Source organism: Coregonus lavaretus (assembly GCF_964263955.1).
Source record: "Coregonus lavaretus genome assembly, chromosome: 2".
Taxonomy (NCBI): Eukaryota; Metazoa; Chordata; class Actinopteri; order Salmoniformes; family Salmonidae; genus Coregonus; species Coregonus lavaretus.
The window spans coordinates 33,059,470-33,073,782 of NC_139989.1; the positions used below are offsets into that span (position 1 = coordinate 33,059,470).

General features: G+C 44.4%; 2 protein-coding genes across 5 annotated transcripts; both read right to left on the reverse strand.

The window, feature by feature from the left end:
• Window positions 1-31: 31 nt before the first annotated feature.
• Window positions 32-8,034, reverse strand: LOC311138111 (peroxisomal membrane protein PMP34-like). Of its 4 annotated transcripts, none has more exons than XR_014614015.1 (10): window positions 7,768-8,034; window positions 7,564-7,624; window positions 7,384-7,450; window positions 7,124-7,275; window positions 6,886-7,002; window positions 6,471-6,619; window positions 4,426-4,521; window positions 1,425-1,510; window positions 630-1,107; window positions 41-365 (listed from the first exon to the last, which is right to left on the reverse strand). XR_014614015.1 is itself a non-coding variant. In XM_084172775.1 (9 exons), exons 1-9 carry the CDS (start codon window positions 7,840-7,842, stop codon window positions 957-959), a joined length of 954 nt encoding a protein of 317 aa, XP_084028901.1. In that variant the 5' UTR covers window positions 7,843-8,034; the 3' UTR covers window positions 32-956. The 4 variants fall into 4 exon arrangements, 2 of the variants coding, with proteins under 2 accessions (XP_084028901.1, XP_084028902.1); XR_014614016.1 differs by having other exon boundaries at window positions 7,564-7,643; window positions 7,768-8,012; XM_084172775.1 differs by having other exon boundaries at window positions 32-1,107.
• Window positions 8,035-11,032: 2,998 nt separating this feature from the next.
• On the reverse strand, window positions 11,033-14,313 carry LOC311138034 (uncharacterized protein). The gene is made up of 4 exons (XM_084172683.1): window positions 13,857-14,313; window positions 13,485-13,556; window positions 12,948-13,240; window positions 11,033-12,341 (listed from the first exon to the last, which is right to left on the reverse strand). The coding sequence occupies exons 1-4, from the start codon at window positions 14,068-14,070 to the stop codon at window positions 11,607-11,609; spliced, it is 1,314 nt and encodes a 437-aa protein (XP_084028809.1). The 5' UTR covers window positions 14,071-14,313; the 3' UTR covers window positions 11,033-11,606.

Below are 14,313 nucleotides of genomic sequence, written 5' to 3' on the forward strand. Positions count from 1 at the left end.
TGAATGCATATGGTCAAAAACAGCTAAAATGTACTTATTTGAGCAGCAACATTTTATTTCTACCAACCTTTCTGAGAATCTGAAATGTTGGTGAATTATCCATCCATCACATTGCACTGTACAAAAATGCACTTAAAATACATTCCTTAATTATTATATACGTTTGTCAGAGACAGTTAATGACACAATGAAAACATTTCCCATTGATTTGACAAGAGCAACAATGCATCACAAAATATTTAGTTAAGCAGCTAATCTTAGAAGAACATAGTACAAAACGATTAAATCCACAGGAGTCTGAGGAACAAGTGGTGTCTACTTCCACAAAAATGGCAGTTAAAGGAAAATAAATACAAAAAAAAAACCTGGGACAAGGAGAGCTCGGGCATGGCTAGAAGGGATCCAGCTTTTGTCAAATTAAAGTCCGATTTGGCTTTTCGTTGCAGGTTAGGAGAATTTACGCAGCAGATTAGGAGAATTAACGTAGCAGGTTAGGAGAATTAGGTTAAGGTTAGGAAAAGGGTTAGGGTTATTCATGCTAATGATGGGTTCTTGAGCTAGCGCCCAATTTACTCCCATTTACTCCTTGAAGGAGAGCTCTCCTTGTCCCAGAATCACCCAGAATGCACGCGTGGGCCAAGTGATTGGTCGACAGTCTGCTGGGTGAAGCGTTATACGTTCCTCCATTCATTGCCCAATGGGACTCCTATCTCATCCTTTCTCTAATATCTCTGGTACAGTCTCAGCTGGTCTCAGTTCGATCCCTTCCCCTCCCTTTGGCCCTAACCCTTTTGATGCTTGAATATCTGTAAGGTGGAAGCAATATGGTGGAAGATTCACCCCTAGCTACACTGCTTATATCTATCTGGATCCTTTAGACATGCCAACATTGAGGGGTTAGGGCCAAGGGGGGACAGGGAGCAATATGGGATCGGATGTCTGATGTCACAGACAGGCTAGTGGCTCGACGCAGGCCTCTTCACTCCCATGACCCTGAAGGTGCGGCTGGCGATCTTCTCGTAGAGCAGGAACATGAGGGCAGCGGTCAGGACGGTCTGTAGGAGTTTAGCTTCCAGGCCTTTGAACAGGCCCAGCATGCCATACTTCCTATGGGTGGGAGAGAGCATCGAAAAACAGAATATGTAGGAGATTAAGGCATTGGCTGCGTTCCAGGTAGTCTTAATTGCAATAGTGCTGCACAGATGATCAGATCTCACAACGCCTGGAGAAGTGTTTGACATCTCAGGAAACACATTAATATGGTATAGTAATCCTCTGAGATGCACAGCACGACAGCAATAAAGACAACCTGAAACGCAACCACTGACTAAGTCTGGACAATCTGGGTGTGGTAGCAGTCATGGTGCTTGGTAAATAAAATGTTGAAATAAGGTAGGCAGCTGTGTGTGCGTGTGTGGACCAACCTCACTCTATTGATCAGCAGATACATCACACTTCTCAGGCTGTTCAGCAACGGTGATCTGTCTGTGTGCTGCTTGTGTTGACCAAACTGCGAACCAGATGCAGAGAACGAGCAGTGGAATTAGCATACATACAGTGGGGAGAACAAGTATTTGATACACTGCCGATTTTGCAGATTTTCCTACTTACAAAGCATGTAGAGGTCTGTAATTTTTATCATAGGTACACTTCATCTGTGAGAGACGGAATCTAAAACAAAAATCCAGAAAATCACATTGTATGATTTTTAAGTAATTAATTTGCTTTTTATTGCATGACATAAGTATTTGATACATCAGAAAAGCAGAACTTAATATTTGGTACAGAAACCTTTGTTTGCAATTACAGAGATCATACGTTTCCTGTAGGTCTTGACCAGGTTTGCACACACTGCAGCAGGGATTTTGGCCCACTCCTCCATACAGACGTTCTCCAGATCCTTCAGGTTTCGGGGCTGTCGCTGGGCAATACGGACTTTCAGCTCCCTCCAAAGATTTTCTATTGGGTTCAGGTCTGGAGACTGGCTAGGCCACTCCAGGACCTTGAGATGCTTCTTACGGAGCCACTCCTTAGTTGCCCTGGCTGTGTGTTTCGGGTCGTTGTCATGCTGGAAGACCCAGCCACGACCCATCTTCAATGCTCTTACTGAGGGAAGGAGGTTGTTGGCCAAGATCTCGCGATACATAGCCCCTTCCATCCTCCCCTCAATACGGTTCAGTCGTCCTGTCCCCTTTGCAGAAAAGCATCCCCAAAGAATTATTTTTCCACCTCCATGCTTCACGGTTCGGATGGTGTTCTTGGGGTTGTACTCATCCTTCTTCTTCCTCCAAACACGGCGAGTGAAGTTTAGACCACATGACCTTCTCCCATTCCTCCTCTGGATCATCCAGATGGTCATTGGCAAACTTCAGACGGGCCTGGACATGCGCTGGCTTGAGCAGGGGGACCTTGCGTGCGCTGCAGGATTTTAATCCATGACGGCGTAGTGTGTTACTAATGGTTTTCTTTGAGACTGTGGTTCCAGCTCTCTTCAGGTCATTGACCAGGTCCTGCCGTGTAGTTCTGGGCTGATCCCTCACCTTCCTCATGATCATTGATGCCCCACGAGGTGAGATCTTGCATGGAGCCCCAGACCGAGGGTGATTGACTGTCATCTTGAACTTCCATTTTCTAATAATTGCGCCAACAGTTGTTGCCTTCTCACCAAGCTGCTTGCCTATTGTCCTGTAGCCCATCCCAGCCTTGTGCATGTCTACAATTTTAACCCTGATGTCCTTACACAGCGCTCTGGTCTTGGCCATTGTGGAGAGGTTGGAGTCTGTATGATTGAGTGTGTGGACAGGTGTCTTTTATACAGGTAACGAGTTCAAACAGGTGCAGTTAATACAGGTAATGAGTGGAGAACAGGAGGGCTTCTTAAAGAAAAACAGGTCTGTGAGAGCCGGAATTCTTACTGGTTGGTAGGTGATCAAATACTTATGTCATGCAATAAAATGCAAATTAATTACTAAAAAATCATACAATGTGATTTTCTGGATTTTTGTTTTAGATTCCGTCTCTCACAGTTGAAGTGTACCTATGATAAAAATGACAGACCTCTACATGCTTTGTAAGTAGGAAAACCTGCAAAATCAGCAGTGTATCAAATATTTGTTCTCCCCACTGTAGGAGCTTATTCCACTGAAATAACACTAAACATTGGGACAGCCCAATGTTCACAGCAGAGCACTAAACATCCATTGGCAGACACACACATACACAGTCACAGGACAGACAGACAGACAGAGACCCCTCATGAAAAAGTACTACATAATTACTACACAAAACCTATTAGTGCAGTGGTGGCAATGTAGAGACTTGTAGGGATTGTGTAGTGAATGTATAGTTTACACACTACTCAAGATACACAAGTAGAGTTTTGTAGTGTTCAGTAGGAAAACAGTAGTGTTTCCAGTAGTAATCAGGTAGAGATTTGTACTACTTGATGTTGGTAGCCGAGCTGTTTGCTAGCACCGTTGAAATGTAGCCCGTTTTCGTCATGCTAGTTAATAAGTAGGTGTGTTTGTATGCAAATGTACAGTATGTTCATATTGGTATACTTACCCATTCTACTTACCTATTTTGACCTGTTGCCGAGGTGGCCCTCGACATAAGAAGACTGGAGGCCATTGTTGGTAAGATTAATATTGTTTATCAATCATTATTATTTTTGTCTGATGTGACTTCTGTTAGCAGAGGATTGATAATGGCTTATAATTGGTTGTTTTCTTGTGCTTGTCTTTATTTTCTAAATATAGATACATCTTTAAAAGGATTAACAAAGAGTGTAAATATGTAATTAATGTAATATTTTGTTGCTTTTACATTTGTATAAACGTATTATTTATTGTTTGATGATATAACTACAGTTAGAAACTCAAGGAAATAACATGTGCACTTGTCTAGTAGTGACACAGTAGTGAAACAAGAAGATGTCAATAGTGATTTTAATAGGCAAACAGTAGTAAATGTGTCCGTTTTCAATAGTAATTCAAAAGGGTTTATGTAGGAAATGAAAAAGTATCAGGAACAAATCAGTACTGACACAACACTACACACATTGAATGTGTAGGCATGACGTAGTATTTCAATAGTGAACATGTAGGAATTGTGGTAGAATGTGTAGGTTTTAAGTAGTAGATACCCAAAAGCTCAGTTGTTACACAGTAGTCATTAAGGAATAATTATGTAGTGATTTGAGTAGGAAATATGTTGTGTTCACAAGTAGTAAAAAGGTCCCAATTTATCACTCATTACTACTTATATTACTACATAAATCACTACTGGTTTACTACACATCTCAATAGCAATCAATTAGTAAAACCAGTAGGTTTTGTGTAGATCTTGGGTAGTAGTGATGAGTTGTGATTCAGTAGTACTTTTTCATGAGGAACATTCTCACAAACACACACACACTGTTCTTACCCTCAGGATGGACTGTACAGTCTGTAGTGGGTATGTGACTGTGGTGGCCACTGCTTTGGCTATGGCACCAATCAGAAATACCTCCAGAGACAACAGCTAGAGAAATGGACACACAACAGTATCAGGATCAGTTAGTTCCAGTTTAAATAGGGTTGGGCAGGTACAGTGGGGGAAAAAAATATTTAGTTAGCCACCAATTGTGCAAGTTCTCCCACTTAAAAAGATGAGAGAGGCCTGTAATTTTCATCATAGGTACACGTCAACTATGACAGACAAAATGAGAATTTTTTTCTCCAGAAAATCACATTGTAGGATTTTTTATGAATTTATTTGCAAATTATGGTGGAAAATAAGTATTTGGTCAATAACAAAAGTTTCTCAATACTTTGTTATATACCATTTGTTGGCAATTTTTAATGACACAGGTCAAACGTTTTCTGTAAGTCTTCCCAAGGTTTTCACACACTGTTGCTGGTATTTTGGCCCATTCCTCCATGCAGATCTCCTCTAGAGCAGTGATGTTTTGGGTCTGTCGCTGGGCAACACAGACTTTCAACTCCCTCCAAAGATTTTCTATGGGGTTGAGATCTGGAGACTGGCTAGGCCACTCCAGGACCTTGAAATGCTTCTTACAAAGCCACTCCTTCGTTGCCCGGGCGGTGTGTTTGGGATCATTGTCATGCTGAAAGACCCAGCCACGTTTCATCTTCAATGCCCTTGCTGATGGAAGGAGGTTTTCACTCAAAATCTCACGATACATGGCCCCATTCATTCATTCATTCCTTTACACGGTGGATCAGTCGTCCTGGTCCCTTTGCAGAAAAACAGCCCCAAAGCATGATGTTTCCACCCCCATGCTTCACAGTAGGTATGGTGTTCTTTGGATGCAACTCAGCATTCTTTGTCCTCCAAACACGACGAGTTGAGTTTTTATCAAAAAGTTATATTTTGGTTTCATCTGACCATATGACATTCTCCCAATCCTCTTCTGGATCATCCAAATGCACTCTAGCAAACTTCAGACGGGCCTGGACATGTACTGGCTTAAGCAGGGGGACACGTCTGGCACTGCAGGATTTGAGTCCCTGGCGGCGTAGTGTGTTACTGATGTTAGGCTTTGTTACTTTGGTCCCAGCTCTCTGCAGGTCATTCACTAGGTCCCCCCGTGTGGTTCTGGGATTTTTGCTCACCGTTCTTGTGATCATTTTGACCCCACGGGGTGAGATCTTGCGTGGAGCCCCAGATCGAGGGAGATTATCAGTGGTCTTGTATGTCTTCCATTTCCTAATAATTGCTCCCACAGTTGATTTCTTCAAACCAAGCTGCTTACCTATTGCAGATTCAGTCTTCCCAGCCTGGTGCAGGTCTACAATTTTGTTTCTGGTGTCCTTTGAGTGGAGTTTGGAGTGTGACTGTTTGAGGTTGTGGACAGGTGTCTTTTATACTGATAACAAGTTCAAACAGGTGCCATTAATACAGGTAACGAGTGGAGGACAGAGGAGCCTCTTAAAGAAGAAGTTACAGGTCTGTGAGAGCCAGAAATCTTGCTTGTTTGTATGTGACCAAATACTTATTTTCCACCATAATTTGCAAATAAATTCATAAAAAATCCTACAATGTGATTTTCTGGATTTTTTTCTTCTCAATTTGTCTGTCATGGTTGACGTGTACCTATGATGAAAATTACAGGCCTCTCTCATCTTTTTAAGTGGGAGAACTTGCACAATTGGTGGCTGACTAAATACTTCCCCCCCCCCACTGTATATGATAATACAGCATACCAGGGTATTTTTATATATTGGAGGTATGACTTCCAATACCATGGAAGCGTTTGTTAATACATGTCAATATTTGTACTTTTTAAATCAATATATCTTCAATCAAGGTGTGTACTAGTTGAAAGATAAAGATAGAGATTCCTCTTTGCTTTTCTGTTATCACATTTTTTGTTAGTGAGGGAGGATTGCAGGGCTTTTTCCCATCAATGAGAATTCAATTCTCATCCATAATTCTGCCTAGTCTTTGCAAGTACTCCCTCCCATTACCTCTTTGTGAACCAAGCTTCTCAGCTGCCTCTTCAGACCCTCATAGATCATGAACTGGACAGCCGGGTTGAGCACCAGCAGGAGAGAGGGGAATGTCCCGTTCCACAGGGCCCCCACCCCTTCGTCCTCAATGATCTGCACAAAGCCATCTGAGGGGAGGAAAGAGGGACACTGTTTACCCTAGAGACATAGTGACAAAGAAACCAGACTAGGAAACAGTAGTACAATGTGTGTTTGCCTGTGTGTGTGAAAGAAAAAGAGAGAGAAAGAAAGATAGAGGGAGAGTGTGTATGTGTCTGTGTGTGTACGATGCTTTAGAGAGAGAAAAATAAAGAGAGAGAGTGACAGAGACATTATACTGGCACACATCTACAACTTTATCTGTTTCCAACACTCATACTGCTGCTGCCTTTACCCATGATGCCTGAGTAGTTAGTGGGACGGATGTCTGCATTGCGGAACTTTGCTCCCTGAAGCTTGAGTCGTGTGTTGACCACCCACAACGGAGTGGTCACAAGCACGTTCACTACACCTGGGAGGGAGAGAGAGCTCGGAATCATTCCTTGACACTGTTTAAGTGTTATTAAGTCTTAATAACTTCGTAAGTTAGTTAGTATCAGCGTCTGGGTCTTTAGGATCTTATGTAGGCCTACCTGCAGCGATGCCCATTAGCAGGTCTCTGCTTGGAGTTGACTTGTGTCCCCGGAGCCAGCTGGCTCTCAGGCTGTGGAAGCAGTAGAAGTAGACGAAGTTGGAGCAACAGAGACTGCAGATCACTGGGAACCAGCCCCTGTACGGCGCCAGCCTGCAGAGAGGACAGGCAGGGGGACAGACACAACCTAAGCTGATTCTGTTCAAATAGAAAAGGCTGAGAAAGCAGAGCGAGAGAAAGACAGAGCTCTTGTTTACTCACAACCCCTCTTCCTTGACAATCTCTGACAGAATGGCAGGAGTGGACCTGGCTTTTCTGTTCTCATCAACTATAGAAAAGGAGGAACAGAGAAGAATAGACATGAGACTTGCACCAACATATCTTATGTCCTCTATTCAGTTTGGCATAGAGGCGTAAAGATATAGAGGTAGCTAGCCTTACCTTGCAGCCGTAGTCTTGCAGTGTCAAGTGGGAAGAAAACGGTCATTGCCGTCACACTCCCCTAAAAACATATAGGCCTACTGTCAAATGTAGGGTCAGATAGCAATTTAAAGAAAAAATACTGCCCCTTATTTTCATGTAATGCAGAGAATCTGCAATAACCTACTATAAAAAAGCCAATGCACATAAACAACGTTTACTTACCACTGCTCCAGCCATTGCATGCACCAAGCTTTCGTACGAGAAAACTTCAGCAAATCGAAAGTCTTCAGTGATCATTTTGATTGCGGTAGATACAAATGTAAACTTGACATTCCACCACCCACAATAGTTAAGGAATAGAGATACTGTGTTTTATTTCAGGTCCTTCCAGAAAACAACTACGTGCCTGAATGCTCTTATGATTTTTTTCCCTCATAGACATTAAACCCATTTTTTTCTCCGAATGCGCTTCTTGCTTGTTTTACATCCAGGTCGTTCGTGTAGCCAATGGTAGATAGTCCCTTTTCCCAATAAGGTGATTGGACAATAGGCGATGCCACGTCTTCATTTCATTGGCGTTTCCTGTTGTCACTCAAACAAATGAAACAGCAGGGATGCGTTCAGTACGTTTTCACGTTCTGAAACGTTCAATTGAACGGAAACGGTGCTGTACTGAATGACCTGTCGAAGAACGGGTATGGGTTGGGTCATACTGTACTGTATTTGGTTGGGTTATGGGTTGGGAAACGCTGTCAGCATGGCCACTTCCCTTTAAATACACTAATTACTTCAAGCCACACCCACCAAACGGGAGCAAACGTACCTCAAAGTCTGTTCAAGAACGTACAAGAACGTTTTGGGTAAACGTGTCGTTCAGTACAAACCGTTCCGCAACGTAGCAAACGTTCAAGCGAACTGAACGCACCTCATGCTTGTCCAGAGAAACAGTACCACAGATAAAACAATAGGTTAGTTAAAAAACAAAAATGTGGACTTGGCTGCTGAGGGGAGGACGGCTCATAATAATGTCTGTAATGGAGCATTACCACAAGCCCGTCCTCCCCAATTAAGGTGCCACCAATCTCCAGTGGTTTGAGATACTTTTCTCTAATATCTCTGGCTTGGTGCTTGTCCCACAATGTTTACCGGTCGTCACGGTTACCACAACCATAAAGTCATAAACCCCGCCTATTTCTAAAATAATTATTCTTAAAATGTCATTTTAAACCTAACACTGTTAACTTTATGCCTAACCCTAACCTTAAACATTTTTTTCATTCATTTTTACGATAGCCAAAGTTGACTTTGTGGCTGTGCTATCTAGTGGAAACCATGTTTCCTAGTCTTGTTCATTCTACAGGCTAGCTACTACACCCGTCTGTATTCTGAATTCTAAACTTCTAAAATGTGCTCCTTTCTGGAAGAAAGTATGTGTTTCGTGGTTGCAAATATTAAAGTTCACTACAAAATGTGCTTTCTGCAGCCCTATTCAACAAATTCTAAACTTTTAACATTTGTAACTACAGTAAATTATGCTGGGAAATAAATGCATTTGAGACTACTAATTACAGTAATGAATCACAACAAAATAAGACAAATATATCAAGCATCCAGAGGCCTCGTTCCCCGTCCAAAAGGTATCCATAAGTCTCTCTTCTTGTCCATGATATGTATTGATGCTTATAGCTACAAATAATCTCTCTACCATCTCAGCAAAAGTTTGACAAACAGCCTCCCCACCCCTCCAGGACAGAAAGGCTATAGAAGCACCCAGTAACACACTGACCAGGGCTGAGTACATCTGCAGAGAAAAACCCAGGCACATGGATCCAACCACAGCTACAGTCGAGCCCACTAACCTTCCTATTAGATGTCTGGGTGAGAGCTGCCTTGATTTATCCCACATCATGAAAACTGACACACCTTTGCCCTGCACACCACCCCAACCCCAGCACCACTAGGGCCCCCCGAAGGTGTGGAGGTCCCTCCCGGTCCCTAGTATGGATACTACCAAGGCTCCTGTGGCCATGCACCCGGGAGCCAAATACAGCACCATCCTAGCAGCCCCCACAGCCACTGATATGATAATGAACTGAGCCATCCTGATCTCGCCACATTCTTCACTGCTCTGACCGTCATGATGCTCATCAAACCCGCGATGGCCACCCCACTCACTGCAGCCACCCTGGCCCCCACTCCAGCCCCGCTCACCCAGTTACCCACAACCTCCCACCACACCCCAGGAGCTCCTCCGCCCGGCCCACCCCATCTGCAGCACCCACCACCAGCCCGATCAGAAGCCCCAAGAAAGGGGCACGGAGCACCAATGCGACCAGGCCATTAGACCCAGACAGGACCTCTGCTATTCAGACCGCTGAGATGGCTGTTGCTCCTGTCAGTAGACCGATGGCACCCCCTCTGGCTGTGGTTCTCAACACCAGCTCCACACAGAGGTGGTAGTCCAGCTGTCTTGCTGGTGGCAGTGACTCTGCTTCCCCTGGACTCCCCTCCTCCTCTATGTCTTCCAGTCCCAGTGCTGACCAAGCTCCAAGAGAAAGAAAGAGAGCTCCCAGACCCACCACAACCAGTATGGCCCTTACAAACGCCCTCTGACGTCCCATGATGCTCCAGCATCTACCCCCTCCTCCTATGTCCTTCTCGTCTTTTCTTCTCCCCTGGATGGAGAATGATCTGTCTCTGTTCCCTCTCCCATCCTTTCTTTTTGATGATTTTGTAAAAAAAATTATTGAATCACCTAAACTGTACAATCAATCACCCTTCCATTGTTTCTGTCTCCATTGGCTGAGTTAAGGCAACCCGTTTTTCTTAGCGAAAGGTGAAACCAGAATCTGGTTATCTGATATCACCACCCCCTCAGAGTGGACCAGTTCCTTCAGTCTCTCATGTTGACCACTGAAGGTGCCTCTTCTAGGAGATCCCTCTCCATCACGGACGTACTGGTCGCATCTATAGAGATCCACTATGGATATAAGTCAATACTTTTTTGTGTCCTCCTCAATGATTTGATTTACGCACCTTGACTATACAGTATGTGTTTTTTTTACAAGCCGGCAACACTATGAAAACACCCATTTAGTAAACATTACTATCATTTAAGATAATCTTTGTCAAACAATTCACTTTCTGTAGCTACAGGTGCTGTTCTCTAACGTTGTTAGCCTGCCTCAGTGTCTGCACCTGCCTCAGTCTGAATCGGCCTCATGCATGCTGCCTGACAATCAAACAGTTGAGATGACCGTGTGTGTTTTGGGAGTTACTGGTTAGACCAGATGCCAGAGTAGTGAAGATGCCAGAGTAGTGAGAACAAGTTTCACCTACTATTTCACCATCCTTATCCATCTGTGTAGGCCTAAATGGTGGTTTCCACTCGCCACACCGGTTTCTCCAGCAATAAATGCTGAAACCAAATGCTGTTATTGTAAATTACTTTGATTATCATGATCAATCATTAATTAATAAACCATTTATCAATCAAAATTGTTATTCCATTGTACATTTTACAACACAATCAATTAACATTATCTGAGTCTGTGTCCAAAATGGCACCCTATTCCTTACATTAGGCAAATTCAAATATGGACCTCGAACCCAGTTCCACTGCTAATTTTCATTCTTCCCCTCTAATCAGGGACCGATTTAGACCTGGGACACCAGGGTTTTTACTGTGGGTTTACACCAGGGTTTTTACTGTGTTTTAGCTCATAAGTAGTGCAATATATAGGGGAAAAGAGTGACACTTCGGTCGCATGCTGAGTCAGCCTCCCCATCTCTCTCGGCCAGTCTCTGCAGTAGGGTGATTACAGTGTCATTTCAGCTAGTCTCTGCAACATGGTTTCCACTAGATTTTATAGCCACAAAGTCAAAATTCATGAAAACAAAAATGAGCTTTTTGTCCTTAATTTAAGGTTAGGCATAAGGTTAATGTTAGGTTTAAAATCAAATTTTAAGAAGATAAATAGTAAAAATAGGCGGGGGTTAGCCATAATTATGGCTTTGTGGCTATAGAAGCTAGTGACAACCCTGCAGCAGGGTGATGGCTGTCACTTCCTGTCTCTCTCGGCCAGTCTCTGCAGCAGGGCAATGACTGTGTCCTGTTTGGAGGAGAGCAGCTCCAGAGCCGTGGCCATCCTACCCAGGGACTCTGCCATGCGCGCCTCCCTCCTCTCGCGCCTCCTCCCCCGGGCCTCCGCTCTGCTGCGACGCACCTGCTCCTCCTTGGCCTGCCCCGCCTGCCTCCTCAGGAACACCTGCAGCAGGGAGGTGCCTTCTTCTGCTCGCTTCTGCTGCTGGGCCAGGAGGGAGGTAATGGAGGAGCCCTTGGAGGAGGAGGAGGAGAAGCGACGGCGCTTCTTTCTGCTAAGGTGCACGCGGCTGAGGTTGGAGGGGATGTGACAGGAGGCAGCGGGCTGTGCGGCCGGAGCAGGGGAGGGGTTTGGCTGTAGAGGGTCTGTGTTATTAGCTATCCTGGGGGAGGGCGTGTCCAAGGGGGTGGGGAGAGGGAGGGAGGAGCGGACGGGGGTGGGGGGAGGTAGGGATCTGACAAAGGTGTAGAGAGGGAGGGTGGAGGGAACTGGCGTGTGGAGTGGGAGGGAGGAGGGGACAAGGGTGAGCGTCCGAGTGCAGGTAGTGATGAGGTTGCCATGGGGAAGGAGGAGGGGCTTCTGCTCTGTTTTGGCGGTTTCCGTGGCGACATTCACCTTAGGGATGCTGGTTACTAGGGTAGGGCTGCTAGTGGTCTCGGCACCGATGGTGTCACCAAGCATGGCATCCATCATCTTATGTGAGAGAAAGAGAGAGACAGAAAGAGACAGGGTGTCAACACCCTTGGGCAGCTTATAACAATCTTGTTTCTTACTTTCATAGTACACCCCCAATGCCACTAGAATTTATGAGCATTCACTAGAAGACAGCTATGACCACAAGAACAACATTTTCAACAAAATGAATAGAACGTTTCCTGACGTCACAAAAATGATGCGTGAGCAACGCAGGAGTAGAAGGCTGTGTGTTGCTGTGATCCTGAACAGCCAGCTAGCAACAATGACAAGAAACTGCCATGTGGGGAATCGTAGGTGGCTTGTTTCAGTTAACTGTATCTTGTTCTTGATACCATGTCTTGTTTTAAGGTGTTTTGACTTATACCACATCTATGACATGGCTCAACTTCACTAGCTAGCTAACTAACAACTGTCACAATGTATTTGAGACAAAAAGTGCTTATTGTGCAAATGTATGTATGTTTTCAATAAACATTTGGAGACTAAATTTAGTTTCAATAATCCTGATTCTAAGCCAACCCTGTCTGTTTTGCCCAGAAGATGCACACACATCGGTTTTCTTGCTAAACAACACACGTCTATTATTATAAAACAAACAAGTACCTCAAAGTACTCCCAGGAGGTTCTGGCCTGGCCGGTCTCCCTGCCTCTGTATTTGACCCTCTTATAGGTGACGATCAAGTTGTTCCACTTGCGGCGGATCTTCTCAACGGGCAGACAGTGACCCTGCTCCTCCAGCTCCTTCTGCACGCTCTGGAAGAGCTGCGAGCGCTCCCGCGTCCCATACAGGCTCCAGCGGCGCCCCACTGCTTCAATCAGGTACACGATAGCCTGGTAGGAGAACTCTGGGGACACCTGGGGAGGAGGCTGAGGAGTCGGCCGGGTCATGACTGGGGCTGAGGAGAAGAGGGATGTTTAATAAGTACTGTAAGTTGCTCTGGATAAGAACATCTGCTAAATTACCAAAATGTAAATCCTCTCTCTCATGACAGACTTAACCATTCAAATGTTAACGACCAGCTAGCCAGCATGCACGTGAGATTTGGTTCTGGGTGCTGCAGATAAATGGTACATCTACAGTACGTGCTTAGACCAGGAAATATAGGAAGGTGTCTCTTTAATGGGACAAATAGGACTCACCTGGAGCAATCTTTAAGATGGTTTTGCCATCTGCAGAAGTAGAGGAAAAGAAACGGTCAGCACTCACAGGATCTAGTGGAGAGAAAGAAAGAGGCAGGTGTCACATGCAAAACAGTCAAATACAGTTTAGTATTTTGCGATAGCTCATAATGTCAATACAATTCTAATCTTTCATTGTAGATTGTACTAATATTTCTAAAGTGTGCAGAGACTTTTTCCTGTTTCGTCCAGTACCTTCACTACTCTGCTCTGGGTGTGCGGTAGATTCTGCCTATTATCTAATAGTATTTCTAAAGTAAAAGTGAAAGTTCCTATGAGACAAGACTGAAAAATATGCTACCTCTGTCGGATTATACAGTACCAACAACTTACACAGTACGATTGGTTTGCTGGTCGTTTTAGTTGCTAGCCGCCCATGCTGTGTTGAATACCCTGCATGGTCTTCTATTGGACCGCCTTCTCCCGGAGAAATATCATGACGAGCTGCAGACTCGGAGCCTCTTTTGCCTGAAAGCAGCGAAGATGATTCGTCTTCTTCGTCAAAGGACTCAGAGTCTTCACTTTTCACAGTGATATTCAATGACATTACCGCGTCTACCAACCGCACTTTCTTGGCTATGGAATCGCTCGACTCCGTCTAAATAGGCTGCCTATGTGGCTGTTTCTCTCAATGCTCATGAGAAGGAAAAAGTTTAAGTCTTTCAATTAGATATAAAGAAATTCGCCTATAAACTCCAACATCAGCCACTATTATAGTATTTGCATTCTCGGACCTGTGGCTTTACAACAAGATGAAGAGAAATGGCTGCGATTTTTACCAAGCAGGTCT